Raw genomic sequence first — 14,790 nt, forward strand, 5'->3', positions numbered from 1 at the left:
TAAATTTATGCTCTGCTGATACACAGCCCTAAGCAGTGCAGCACCTGTGCCAGCAGCTCTGCTGCCACAGTATTTACAAGGAGCTCATTGCTCTGATTGTGTGGATATGATCCTCCTTGGAAAGATGGGAGCAATTTTCTGCCTGTGAAATGGTCTCTGTGCAGCAATTCTGAGCAGCAATGTTTGGTAACAGCCAGACCCCAGATGCCAGCCCACACCTGGATCCCCAGGCGGCCCCAGCACTGCAGGAAGGGCCCCAGCACAGATCCTTACCTCAAAGCAGTAGTCTTGTCCCAGGATGCTACTGTGGACTGGCTTGATGACCACTTCCTCCTCCATACTGAGATCCAGAGCCTCAACAGCACTACTGGGACTGAGCAGGGACTCGTGGGAGCGCGATTCCTTCAGCCTCGGCATTAGATGGGATCTGGAGGAAAAACGTGATGCTGTCAGTGGATGCTCTCCTTCCCAGAGAAATCTGTTAGCAACATCTGTTAGCAAAAATTGTACAATATTCCTGGGAATGTTTTATCATGAAATAACCAAGGGCCCTGAAGAACCAGGCCTGCTACTGTTCCATTCTACTCTAAAGGTTCCATGACAGTCAGTATGAGCAGTAAAACAATTTTTCCAAACTCCAAGGCAGTCTGGAGTAAATTCTTTAGAAGTTTGCACACTCTGGGGTTTCTGAACAACTGAATCAAACTCTAAATGGGCACCACACCTGGTGAGGGAGACTTCCCAGGTGTGATGTGTTCCCAAATGAGACTTCCCAGGTGTGATGTGTTCCCAAATGAGACTTCCCAGGTGTGATGTGTTCCCAAATGAGACTTCCCAGGTGTGATGTGTTCCCAAATGAGACTTCCCAGGTGTGATGTGTAGCAGTGTGGGTGCATTGGAGACCAGCTGGCTTCAGCACCCACTGCTGTATCAGCAGCACCTGGTGCTGACAGAACCTCACCAAAACACCCACCTCTGGCTCTGTCACCAACTATCTTTGGGCTCATGTGTTCTCTCTGATTGTCACACACATCCCTGGGATGGGGACAGTGTGGAAAATAAGGCTGTGATAGCCCTATTGATTGATCTAAATGCTCTGGAGTCCCACTGGCAGCATTTAGCAGCAGGGAGCCCACAGACAGCGAGCAGAGCACCATTTTTGAGACAGCCAATACAATCAATGGTGTTGTAACTCTTAAAGCAAAACCAGAGAGCTCAAGGGGGAAAAAAAAAAAAAGAAAGGTAGTTAAGTACTCCCAGGGAAAACACAGCAAACCCATAAAGTGGCAAGGGAAAAAATAACTTGAGTGCAAAGGGAGCAGCTGCCTTCTCTATAGCCTGCACCACGATAGATGTTCCTATGCCAGAGCTCTGATCCTGGTTACTCTGACCTATAAAACCTCTGGCAAGTACTTTGGGGGCTCCTAGAGAGACCAAATGTCCCTGTCTACAAAGGGAGTGTGACGCCTTCTCCAAAGGCATGGAAGGACAGCAATAAGGGCAGTTTGTGATATTCTCAGCACCGCCTTTCATGAGCCAAACAACAATGCTCCCAGTATACTTCCAGCTTGCTCTGATGTGAGTGTTAAGTTTTGTTGTTCTCCAGAATGAAGCTGACCAAAACAGAGAGAAATGTCAACAGTGCATGCAAAATTCATTGCTTCCAGTAAATCACACTCCAGGCTGGATCCAGAAAACAGCCCAAGGAGATTCTCAGATAAACACCAGCAGCAGATAAACAGGTGCTTCTCTAGATTTGCCATTAAGATTCAGGCCATGCGTGAAGCCCCAGGTGATAACAGAACTGCCTGTGGCTGGTTCCCTGCCTGAGCTGCTCCCTGGACAGCTCTGAGTGCCAGGGCCACCTCCTCCCCAGGGACACCCAGCCTGGGGACACCTGCCCGAGGGCTCCGGGACATTTTCCAGTCAGGACCAGCTGTGGTGACACCAGTAAAACATCTGCAGAACAGCCACCAGTACAGGGGTTCTGAGGGGACTGGGTTCTGCAGCCCCCAGGTGCTGAAAGCCCTGCTGGGGTGGGCACAGTCCTGTGCTGGATCAGAAGCCCCAGGTTCCCAGCAAAGGCTCTCCCTGCCACTAGCCACTCTCTCAGCTGCCCACTCACCCCACATCTCTTATGGTGAGTAAATTGATCTTTAGGAACCCAGCACAGTCATTTCCCAGTACTTTGTGGCAATTTTACACTATTTTCAGAGAAAAGGGTCCCTATCCTTTTCCTCTGAATGATACTGTAAATTAACTCTAATACAGGCAGACAGATCAAGTTACCTCTGGATGCCGAGCACAGAACTAATATCCAGCAGCTCAAGAACTGACAGTACAGACTTCTTATCCAGCCCAGATAAGCCCAGAATCAAGGCATTTCTGGTAAATCTCATTTCCATATTTTACAGAGGAAATTAGAAAAGGTAAATAACCAAGCTGAGACTTGCATTCTTATGTAGACAAATACAAACCCACAACTCAGTTGTGTCACCTCATGCTGGCATAAAAATTTCTGTAAAAATGAAAACAAAACAAATCTATTTTTCATTTAAAACTACTGCAGCTGGATGGCCACGGGTGGGAATGCATATGTGCAATCCGAAGGATTACCAAGGGGGAGTTTCTCAGGACATATTACGCCCTCACCAGATTCAGCACACGTGTGTTTCTATCCCTCCATGCTCTGCCAAATGCCTCTGGGAATCCTAAAATGAACGGGACTTTTTTAGGGAGGTTATTTGTCAGGTCCTTGCCACAGCAGGACCTGCTCCCACGATGTCTCTCAGTCCTGCTCGGATCTGGCCCAGGTCAGCAGCAGACACGTTTCTCACCAGACGCTGCTCTGTGCAGGGGGAGCCCTGCAGGTCTCAAACCAGCCCTAAAAACCCAGCATCTGTCTGTGTATCAAGAGCTAAGTGGGGAGATGTCATTAATTATAGCTGCTGGAAATCTCAGCAGCAGGGATGAGGATCTCTCTGCCAGAGCAGCCCTGGCAGGGCAGGAAGAGCAGAGCCTCCTCCCAGGTCTCTGTTCCATCTCTGTTCTGCCCCCCTGCCTTCAAAGGGCACACGGTTCTTTCATTTTAACCCCTGCTCCAGGGCACAGAGCACTCTGCCCCTCACTGACATTGTGGCAGGAGCCCATTTACTGGAAAACATTTGCCAGCCCCTGTCACTGCTCTCAAAGACTTCCCCTCCTACCAGCAGTGAGAGAGAGGCCCCAAGCTGCTTTCCTGAGCCTGAGAGCTGCACCCACAGTGACAGGGACACCTGAGTCCCTGCAGACCTGTGCTGTCCATCAGCCATCCCAAACAGCCAAAGGCACCTGGAACACAATCTGCTGACAGTGAGCACACACTTCCAAGATGACAGAGGTACTTTGTTCATACTCATTTCCCCACCATCACTGTGACGATGCTGCCTGTGGGGCCAGCCGATCTCTTGCTGCAATAACTCACTGTGTATTCCAGGTCCTGTCCTGGTTTACGTCAGCTGATCTAATTCCAATCCTACACCTTTGTTTTAATACTGGGAACGGCCAGCTGCCCAGAGCCATCTCACAGCAGGAACCCTCTTTCCAAACAGCACATTCAGTTCTTTTTGCCAAAGGCCTTTTTTTTAATCCCTTTTTTACTTGCCTAAAGTTCAGTTGAAATGAAGGGGGGAGGACAAAATCTCATAAAAGACCACATTAGTTCTAAAGAGAAATAACATTACTGCTACTGGCACTGACCTGGCGAGTCCTGCGGAGCAGCAGCCAGTCTGTGGTTATTAAAGAAAGAACTCTGCTGCCCGAGAGCAATCAGAGAGGATTGTTGTGCTAAATAATAAAAGTCATAAAACATTACCATGTGGAGGGATGTATCCCCTCTGCCTGTGCCCTCCACAACCACTTGAGTATCACCAAATCCAACCAGGACCACGTGGACTGCAGGGAAGACTTGCAAAAACAAGCATGGAGAGGCAATCCATCCTCCCCTCACCCAGCTCCAGGGCTGGGTTTTGAGCAATGGAGGCAGCAAACAGTGCTGCAAAGAGGCAACTCTGTCAGTCCTCATTTCAGAGCCTCACCTGCCTGAAAACCCCCAGCTGCTGCTCCTGTGGTTTTATGATGAAAACGTTCCTGATTATTTTTGAGAGACAGAAACAGAGAACCTGGTGGGTGGCTGCATAGGGATGGAGCAGACACAAAACCTAACACTGAAATACGGGGGGGGGGGGGGGGGGGGTTGGGGAAGAAGAGCCTTTCTTAAATCTCCTACTCTTCTGCTCTGAGAACATCAGCAGACTGGGGAATTCTGAAGGAAGTCCAAGCCCTAAGCTGAAGAAGTCCCATTGACACCAGCTGCAGAGCTGGCAGTGTGCATGCTTCCCCAGAGTCAGAAGGATTTGATCTCCCAGATTGCAGGTTTGACTCTGTGACATATCTCCTGGCCAGGACAGATTTCCTGTGTGCAGCTTTTTGAGGCTGACAGTTCTTTTCTGTGCCCAGCTGGGCGCAGGTTCTTCAGGGCAGCCCTGACCCCCTCCCCTGCAGGGGTCCTGCCTGCCCAAGCACAGAACAGCCTGGCAGATCCACATGCAGCACCACAGAATCTAAATCTGTCTCCAGCCCGGGGATTAGGGGTTTGTTATGACTGAGAACAAAATGCACAACTCCTGTAAATTGATTTGCGACATCAGATGGGAGAAGGATTTTAGCAGTCGCAGATGGGAGTAAATCACCCACCATCCTCTGTCCTGTGCCACTGTCCCTCCTGAGCCTCACTGCTGCTGGTTCGCCCTGGGACTACGCCCTGCAGAGCCCAGGCTGCTCTGATTTGGTTCCCATGTCCTGCACAGCAGCTCTCCCCAGGGCTCAGCAGTGCCTGCGTGACCCCCCCCACGGGGCCCGACTTCCCGCTGACCTCGCCACCACTGCTGGGAGTTCTCATCCCTTCTTCCCCTGTGCCTCATCCTGCTTCAATGTAACAAATAAATATGAAAGCGATGTTATGGGAATAACCACCGCCAACAGCACACAGGAGAACTCGCAGGCTTCCAGGAGATGAAGAATGTTTTTTTTCCTGTAGAAGAGGACGTGGGGATGAAGTCTCAGCATGCAGCAGCACACCCTTCTCCCTGTTCTGCTGCCCTGAACTTTCTCCTGGCGTTCCCTGAACTCCAGCTGCTGATGTCCGCCTGGGAAACGCTGCTCAGCATACTCACCATGGGAACCTGGCGTTACAGGTTGCCCTCCCTAATGCAACACCTTCCCTGAGCAACACAAAGGACATGTAATTAAATTTATTAATGCCTGCCCTTGTTTTCAGACTGTTCTCAGTTTCAACTGGCAACAGGATTAATTACATTCAGAAGGACTCTGTCAGCTCATACCAGATTCCAAACGTTGTTTTTGCCAGAGCAAACCTGACGGATGATTTTAACCTGTGACATTCACCTGAGCATGGGTGTTTGTTTAAAACCGTGCCACTGCAAAGTTTGTCAGGGACAACCTGCAAGCCCAGCAAGGACACCAAAGGTATTTATCACGTGCAAAAGGAGAGGAACTGCAAAAGCAAGGAAAGGGCATCAGGAGCAGGAAGCAAAAGGTGATCACATATACACCTGAATTTCATTCTATCAAAAATGTTTTCAAGGAGCCTCTTTCCCACAAGCAGAATAGCATCTACATGACACTTTCAACAGAAATCAACACTTACATTAAAAAAAACCTTTTTACCACAACAGCCTAAACCAGTTTAAACAGTGCCAGATCTAGGGACATCTGATGCAAAGAGCAGCGACAGATCCACCACTCTTAATCTGGAGCCCAAGCCACAGCACAGCCCTAGGAACAAATCATTCCCAAAGCACCGGCCTCTGGAACGAGCAGGGACCGTAGGGCCTCAACAAACACCTGGGGCACGTCCTTGGCAGCAGAAGCAAAAACAGGATGCAGGGACCAGAGCCTCCTGCTCCCTGCCAGCACTCGCGGGATAACTCCCGGGGTGCTCCCAGAATCACCACCTTCCACGAGGGGAGCAGGGTGGAGATAAGGGCCTTGATTTTTATCACCTAAATTTTGCGTAACATCAGTCTGGAGGCGGAATCTGGATAAGGCGGCAAAGGCGAGGCAGGATGTGTCCTCCTGGACCAACCACACGGAAATGGATCCGCAAGGCCCATCTCCACAGCGCGGCTGCCGAGCCCGGCCACGGATGATGAAACGCCGCCCAGGATGAAAACAAACCGCGAACGCACGCAAGGGGGACGGAGCGCGGCCGCGCATCCCCGGGCCGGGCCGGGCCGGGCCGGGCCGGGAGCTGCTGTCAGCGCCGGTCCCTCCAGCGCGGCGGCCTCCGCGCCCCGGCCCCGCTGCTCCCCCTCCGCCCCCGGCCCGCTCCGCTCCGCTCCGCACCGGGCGCTGTGCGGGACCCGCCGGTCGGAGCGCGGGACCGGGCGCGGAGTTGGCGCTGACCCCGCTCACCCCGGGCACGGCCGCACAGCCCCGCACTCACCCGCAGAGCCCGGCCCCCACCGCTCCGCCGCGCCGCCGCCCCGCTCGGGCTGGGCCATGCCGCGCTCCCGCTGCCGCCGCTGCCGCCGCGGGCGGGGACCCCCGGCCCCGCCGCCCCCGGCCCCCGCCCCGGGCCGGCCCCGCTGCCGCTCCGCCCCGCCGCGGCCCATTGGCTGCGCTGTAGCTGGGCAGAGCGCCCCGGGCCCGCCGCCCCGGTTTGGGGGGCACCGGCTGCGTTTCGCTCTCCGCCGCGGCCGGGGGTTCCCCCCCCTCGCCTCCCAGCAGCGCCCCGTGCCCCGCGGTCCCCGAACCTCTCGCCTCATGCCGCCTCTCCCGCCCGTCGCCCTCATTCTGTTGTGATAAACCGGGGTAAAGCGCAGCTCTCCGGGAGCCCGAGTGCTGCGGCGGCTGCCCCGGACACCGGCTGTCCCCGCCGCGTTGCCCGGTCCGGCTCCGGGAGGGGAGGGCCGGCGCCGCCCGCCCGCCTGTCCCTGCCCTCGGCCGCGCACCGCATTCCTTTCCCGTTTCGGAGAGCCGAGTCACTGACCTTTGCAGCAGCGCGATCCACAGCAGGGAGTAGCGCCTGCAGCAGCAGCCGGCGGCCCCCGCGTGAGCCATGGTCCGCACCCCGCACGGAGCGCACCCGCATCGGCGCGGAGTTCACCGGGGGACTCCCGGCCGGGCTCCCCGGCGGGGTCCGGGGCCGCGGGGCTCAGGCCCGGGCAGCCTCACGGAACGCGGGGCCCGGGACAGCAGGTGAGCGGCAAAGGAGCTGTGAGACGACGGAGAGGAGACGGGAAGGCTGCGCGGCATGGTCCCACTGTCCCGACTGCCACCATCCTCTGCCAGCCCACGCCGACACGTTCCCAGAGCCAGACTGCTGCTGTCATCCTGGCGTATTCAAATGCCTCCATTACTCATCAAGAACAAAGTAGGACTATCTAGTAAATGAAAAACCACCACATGGCACCATCCCCTGCCTCTTACTGAGGGCCGCTTCCACTTTTCAGAGGCTACTGTCCGTGCCTGCAGCAAAGCCTACATCCTGCAGCTCATGCGAGGCAGCTCCGGATCAGTGGAGAAAGCCGGTACCTGGGCTGCAAGCGCTGGTCAGCTTTGGAGGGACAAACGCCAACAGCGGTAAACATCCCCAGGTGACAGGAATACTCGGAGCCCCCCAAGAGCACAGGAGAAGGAAGCAGATCTCAGAGTGGGAGAAGGGCAGCTCCTGCCCGAGGCAGCAGGCACAAGTCTCGCCTCCTCCAGGGACACACAAGCCGGATTCCCAGACGGACCATCCCTCCAGCCAGCGCCACCGTGCACGGCACTGACAAACGAGTCAAAATTTGCAGGTCCTCTGCCCAGTTCCAACACTAACTCTCTGCACAGCCTCCCCTACGTGCCTCTCCACCTCAGCCAGAGAGGTGGCCATGACCCTCTCACTGCCAAAGGATCCAGAAAACGTGAAGCAGAATTATTACTGAGCTTGCCTAACAAGCGTGGTCACCTAAGGCCAGTGGGGTCCCTTCTTCCTTCCAAAGCAAGGTGGTCCCCAGCGTGCCTCGGGGACAATGGCATCTGCTCATCAGCCACGCTGGCAGCAGAACACCCCAGTCTCTGCCTGTCCCACCTTCCCTCCTTAGTGGAGGACGTGCAGACCCCCTTTCCCTTTTAGTCTGCAAACAGCGCTCTGGATTTAGCACATTTTGCCTCATTTTTGCCTCCCCCATTCCCCCCCACCAGTGGTTTGAAGTTTTCTCACCCTTTGCTGGCAGATGCCATGCAGAGAGACAAGCTCGCTGTCCTTGATCTGCTTTTCAGGGCTTCTATAAAGTAGGGCACCAGATTCAACCCAGCGTCAGGTTTTTGATACATTGCTGGAGTAGCCAAAAATAATAACAGGCAGCTTCAGTCAATCTTCTTCTCAAATCTGCATCAGCAGCACGGGGGTCCTCGGTGTGGAGGAGCAAAACCACAGTGCCTGTCAGGCTGTGATGCTGGTCAGCAGCGCAGAGCCATTCCCACCTGCCAGCCAGACTCCCCTGAGTCCCGCTCGGGGTCCTCACACGGAGCTCTTGCCTTGTGGGGTCCCCTTCCCCAGAGCCATCCGTGTTTTGCTCTCCCTATTTCCTTCAGCAGCTTATCTCCGTGGCTGCTGCGAAACGCTAAGGTCAAGTTACAGTTTTACCAACCCTTTTATCTTCCTGGCAAGGCACGAAAACGCAGAACCTGAACTTTGGAACGAGCCTTCGCACCTGCAGTGGGTGGAGAGCAGAGCAGACCCAAGGCAGTGGGAGAGGGAGAATTCGGGTTCTCTCTGCAGCCCAGCACTGGAGCAGTCTCTGTTGCACATCCAGACTTCATTAGGACACTCTGGAAGGAAGTACCGAACCCACTGAGCCTGCACTGGCTCTGCTGGGAACTGTGGCAGCTCCAGCTGACATAAGGACCCAGCACAGCTCTGCTACAGCTTCCACATGAGAGCAAAGACCGGCAGGACCCAGCAAAAGAGTTCTGTCTGCTGGGAACTGCCCATTTGAATTCCCCCTGTCCCAAACCTGAAATTCCAGATGGTTGGTCTGTGCAGGACTGGGAAATGAGCCAGGCATCAGGGGATGAGGTAACATTTGACCTTGGAGCCTTTGGGACTGTCATGCTGCACACTGATTCTCACACTCACCTCAGCAGATGCCAACCGTTTTCCCAAAGTGACACGGGAGTGTCACTGTGCCCCTGTCCCATTGATCACTCTGGGGTTGGGCTGGTGTCTAAAACACACAGACTTGTTGGGATACGGATCTGGAATGCACAGGTCATTCCTTGCCCTCTCCCTCTCCGTGGTCTCTGGACCTGTGTGGCTCAGGAGGTACAGAAAGAAGCAAACTCTGCAGAGCAGGGCCATGGGGACTGCTCTGTCCCTGTCCCCAGGGAGTGCTAGGCAGTGAAGGAGCCACATTCCACTGACTCAGTGTTCAAATACTGCTGCAGGGAGCATTTACTGCCACCAAGAACTTGTACATCGACATCTCAGCTCATTTTGAACAAGCCAGGGTTTATCCAGCTTCCTTCCAGCGAGTCGTAGCTCACTCCTGATGTGCACAAGGTGTTGTTTCCCTGCAGACAGCTGTTCCCTCTGAGCCATAGGTGATACAGGGTGTATGGCACAGTCAGGGCTGTGACTGCTCCTGCAGTGCTGGCATTGTCCCGGGCACTGTGTGTGATCTCCACCCCACCCCTTCTCCACATTTACACTGCCTGTTCCTGACTGATCCCAGCACCACCCATCCTGCTCGCTGCTCAACAAATGGCATTTGTAAAGGAAAGCCACTGTGCCCAGTCAGGACAGGTAAAGAGTATTTTTCCACAGGTTATTAGAGGATGTTTTCCATTCCCAGTTATTATTTGTATTATTTACAGTCCCTTTTTCTCCTCTGGTCCCAACCAGGCCTGGCTGACTCTGTTTCCTCGGCTGGCAGAGGAGGATGGACATAGCTTTGCCTCCAGCCCTCCAGGCAGCAGCCTTTCCACACTCCAGCCATGTTTACCTTTCAGAGCTATTAAACCCAGATATCTCTCACTTTTTATTGACTGTGAAGCCAGTGCTTTGTGCTTTATGACCACGCTGTCTATCACTGGGAAACAAACAATTTCCTAATAACCTCAAGGAGTCAGCAGGGGAAGGGATTGTGATTATCCACTTTTACTCCAATTTTACTCCAAATTTACTGTTAAAATCAAATAGCTGTTGATGTCATAAATGCACTTGTTTTAAAAAGTTTGAACAGTCCCATATTGCAGCACAATTAACATTACAATAGATGGGTTTGCACGGCTGACTGGCTGTTTCTGATTGCTGCTTCTCCACCTGCTGCATTGACCCCCAAAGCTGAGCTGCAGTCATGGGGCAGAGTTGACTTGAGCACCCCTGAAAAATGGGGCACCGTTTCAATAGTGTTTACACTGAAATAATATTTCACTCTGCTTCCAGCCCCCTTTCACAGCACTCAGACAGTGCATCTAACTGGCCAATTTCTCTTTCTGCTTATAATTAGCTTCACTTTTCTGCTCTCCTGGATAAGCATTAGACTTTCCTCTAGGAATGTAATCCCAATCCACAGGAAACCTGTCTTTACTGAGATGCCACTCATCTTTTCTGCAGGTTTTATTTAAAACAGAACATTGTTATTAGCAGCAGATTTTTCTAAACCTTTTTGTGAGGTCCCATTCCTGCAAACATCCAATATCATTCTGTGTGATTAGTCTCGCTTCAGAGACACCACTTAACATTCAACCACAATTTGAGCCAAGGCATTTGCAGGAGTCAAGTTTTGAATTCCAATCTAAACTACAGAGGAGTACCAATGGTGAATGACTTTGAGCCTGACAAACACAAATAGATGTTTTAGCATCTAAACTACATTTTCCTGTGATTTGTCCTTCTGTCTAACAATACTGGCCTGTATAATGGCTTCAGTTTAATAGGGAAAAGCTGACTTTGGAGGTTGAATGATGTTCAACAAAACAATGTTCTTAAAAAGCAATATCCAAAGAATGCAAAATTTATAATCAGAATAAAGTTGGGAAAATATTCTTTTGCTGCTGCTGAACTTCCCTTAAAGAAAATAAAGAAGAAAAGCTCTAAGCATTTTAAAGTTTGTTTGTGGTTTTCTATCCATAGCTGGCACCAGGATATAAAGCTAATTTCTTCCGATTGCTATCTGCCTTTTAGCCAGAGAGGTTTTAGTACCTTTAGCATCTTCTAGGGATGGATATAAAGCACATCCTTCTCAAGGGAACCTTCTTTTCAGATAGAATGAGAGGTTCTTCTTCTGTGCCCTTTTCTGGGAATGGTCCCTTTGTTTCCTCTGGAGCAGAGTGAGGCACAGCTCTGCACCAAACCCAGGTCAGCCCCAGGGACTTCGTTGGACCATCCTGACTCTCACAATTCCAGACTCCACGAGCAGGGTTTAAACTTGGCAGCACTGGGGTGCACTGCATCACTTCTCCAGCTCATTTTTTTAAGTGCAACTATCATTACTGCATTCTCCATGCAATGCCAAGGGCTGCTACTTCCAGAGCTGATGTAAAAATTGTTATTAAAACTTACAAACTGTGAAAAACTCTTAAAAAAAAAAAAAGTCCAAATCCTGGCACTGCCCTAAATTAAATTACAGCCAGGAGCTGCCAGGGGTACCTGGATAAGCACAGAGCCAAGCGTGCGTGCAGTCCTTATCCACAGCCCACACCTGCTGCTCCCTCCTGGAAGTTCCACTAATGAACGCAGTGTACAGCCCAGAGGATTTCAGATAAGGGAAAGGTCAGGGTGAAGACTCAGGAATGAAGAACAGATTGAGCAGGGTTCATAAATGAAAACCCCATTTTAAATCTAAAATTAATTTTTCAATAAATTAGGGCAAGTGAGCTTTCCTCCAGCTCAGACAATGCAGCTTTCCCTGGATATGGACCACTGGTGGGAGGAGGAAGCACGTGTGCTCAGGAATCAATGCTAATGCCCTCAAAAATTAATCTCTGAAAATTGCTTCAATGAAATAGAAACTATTTCATATAAATCTCTGTATAGCAAGAGCTGACAGAATATCCCAGTGATACCTGGAGTAGGTACAGACTGAAAAAACCCAGGCTTTTTCTTTTCTTACAAAGGGTTGGTGTGGTTGCTCTGCCTTTGTGTGCCTCAGTTTCCCCGCTGCAGACATGGGCTGGGGCATCAGAGAGTCTGTGAGAGCTGCTGGGGTCTGCTAAGAGCCAGCTGGGGTTACACAGGGTGGATGTGGCTTCCCCATCATGGAAACTGCCTATTCCTTGGAAATGAGAGCTGTGGATTTCAGCACGCAGCCAGGACTGCTCTCTCCAGGGAAGGGAGGCCACGGGGAGCGTGTTGCACTCGGGATGTGTCTGGGAATGCCACTGTCTGTGCACACTGTGCCTTCTGCTACCGGCAGCACCAAGCCAGCCACGGTGGCAACAACCTCTGCAGATCTAAATCAGCCCTCAGAAGAACAGTCTCAGCCTGGCTGAATAATGCATTAATTAAAAGAAGACAATGAGCAGCGTGTCAGCTTTGCTGCTGACAATTCACCTGGGGAGCTGCAGCCCCCCCTTGGCTCCTGCTGAGCTTCCATCCAGGGGGTTCTGCTGCTCCTGCCCCGAGCACCCAGCCCACACCTCGGCACAAATCCTGGCAGAGGGACCCAGAGCCTGGCTGCCAGCAAAAGGAGAAGGAGCTGCAGAGCCATTCCTGTGAATGCCAGTAAATCACCCTGAGCAGAAACACTTTTACACTTTTTTTTAGGGGACGTGGAGATTCCTGGATGAGTTCTCCCAGTGAATATCTCCACCCTCATCTTCGAAACAAGGCAGTCAGAGGGGAGCTTGACCTAAAGCTTCACCCTGTGGAAGGGAATGGAGGCAGGAGCTGGGGCACGTGTGAGCCCCAGATCAGGAGCTGTACAGTAGAAGCAACTTCCTTTTCTAACCAAGCTATTTTAAATCAATCTAGTTAGACAGATGCAAAGCACTGACACAGATGCACTAAAACTGGTTTGATCCTTGCCTGAACAGGATTAACTTGCCTCAGTTATTAACCAAATTAAACCCAGCTCATCATCATTGCAAAAATGACTGTATTTTACACTCACAGTTGTGCAGAATTTTTGTAGACAGAACCTGGAAGGATTTTACTTTGTGACAGGTGTTCAGGTTTACCACAGAGCTCCCCACAAGCCAGCTTGGCCTCAGTTAACTCCCTGAAGTAACCTGTGCCTGTCTCACCTGCAATTTCACTCCATTCTTAATGTCTAAACCTACATTTTAGGCCACTAGCCTGTACTGATCACAAGAAGAGTTAAAACTGCTCAGACACACTAAGAGCCTGAGTTGATGTAAAGTAGATTGAGTTAAAATAAACAGATTTGCACAGACACCTTCTTTTCTGCTGGAGTTCACTCCTTACTCACAGTCCTGGCTCTGCCTTTTCCACTCACAACCACTGGCATTGCTCTGCAGGTCCCAACTCTGCAGGGTTAAATCTGCAGGGCAGAGTCCAAAAATTCTTACTTTACTTTCTTCTGAGAAAATGCAAAATGTTTGGATCTGGTTTAGATTTTGTTCTTGTATTTAATTTCTCAAAGCACCAATTTCCACAAATATTTTTTCTTCCTCTGATGGAATATAAAACCATCATCCAAGTGGGAAGAGCCAACAATCCCCTCTGCCCCGGTGCCCATCCGCTGAACTGCTGCTATGCCACTGCACTAAACCACTTTTTCTTATCCTGACAGATGCTAAGCTTAGGTCAAATCCCTGGGAATATGCAGAGCCAGCGTATGCTCTCGTAAACAAAACTGCAATCTGCTCCTGAGCTGATGAGGCTGCCCTGGATTTACACCGTGCCTGGAAGTGATGTACAGCTCCACGGTGGAGCCTGCACACAACTTCAGGAGCAGTGGCCATCAAGGAAGCCAGAGAGGGGAGCAGGGGGTGCTGGGCTGGCTGGGCAGAGCCCGGAGATGTCGCAGCCCAGAGCTCACCTCCCTCCGGGGACAGCGGCTGCTCCTCCTGTCCCTGCCTGGCTCCAGGAGAGAGCCTGGCTGCCTTTATCTGCCATTCCAGTGCACCGAAACCGAAAGCACCCAGTGAGTTTCTAAATGAGCAACTGTGCTCTAAACACAGTGAAAAAGCAAAGTCCATCCTGGTCCGAGCAGTCCCAGCTGCTTTCCTGCTCCATCACAAACAGGAGCCCCGAGCCTCTGCTGTCACCATCCTGCACCGGCAGCATTAAAGCCTAAAACGGTTTCATAAAACAACTGGAGCTGTTTGAAAAGGACATTCTGTGTGGCCCTGGGTTGTACCGTCCTCTCCAGGACAGGACCCCGTCCTGGAGCCCAGCACTGCGGGGTGATTCACTCCGGAGCTGTGCGTGCCTGCCCCGCCAGGGCTGCTCTCCCCGGGAAATCATCAGCCTGTCAACAGCAATGACAGGGACGGACCCTGGCTCTGGGGAGCGACCGAGCACGGCCGGGGCTGAGTCACTGCACAACCTCCAGTCCTGTCTCATTTACAGGGCACGAGGGCAACAGTTCAGACTGCTGGGCTCGAAAATGGGACAGGGACAGGGACAGGGACAGGGACAGGGACAGGCACAGGGACAGTGGAGACTTCTGAGAGATCCAAGTGAGAAAAACGTTCCATGATTTCTTCTTTGGACACTTGAGAAAAGCAAAAGTGACGAGGATCTGGCTGGCTGATGTGAGGGTAAAGCAGGAATCT

The 14,790-nt window shown here is 52.1% G+C and overlaps 1 protein-coding gene across 1 annotated transcript in view; it reads right to left on the minus strand.

The window, feature by feature from the left end:
* DAB2IP (DAB2 interacting protein) overlaps positions 1-427 on the minus strand; it is a 33,705-nt gene extending 33,278 nt beyond the window's left edge. Inside the window, exon 1 of the mRNA XM_062505555.1 lies at positions 274-427. Within this exon, the coding sequence (XP_062361539.1) occupies positions 274-417 (144 nt within the window). The 5' untranslated portion in view covers positions 418-427. The remainder of the gene's footprint in view (positions 1-273) is intronic.
* Between the last annotated feature and the right edge of the window lie 14,363 nt (positions 428-14,790).

The sequence above is a fragment of the Cinclus cinclus genome, chromosome 19 (assembly GCF_963662255.1).
Source record: "Cinclus cinclus chromosome 19, bCinCin1.1, whole genome shotgun sequence".
In the NCBI taxonomy this organism is placed as follows: domain Eukaryota; kingdom Metazoa; phylum Chordata; class Aves; order Passeriformes; family Cinclidae; genus Cinclus; species Cinclus cinclus.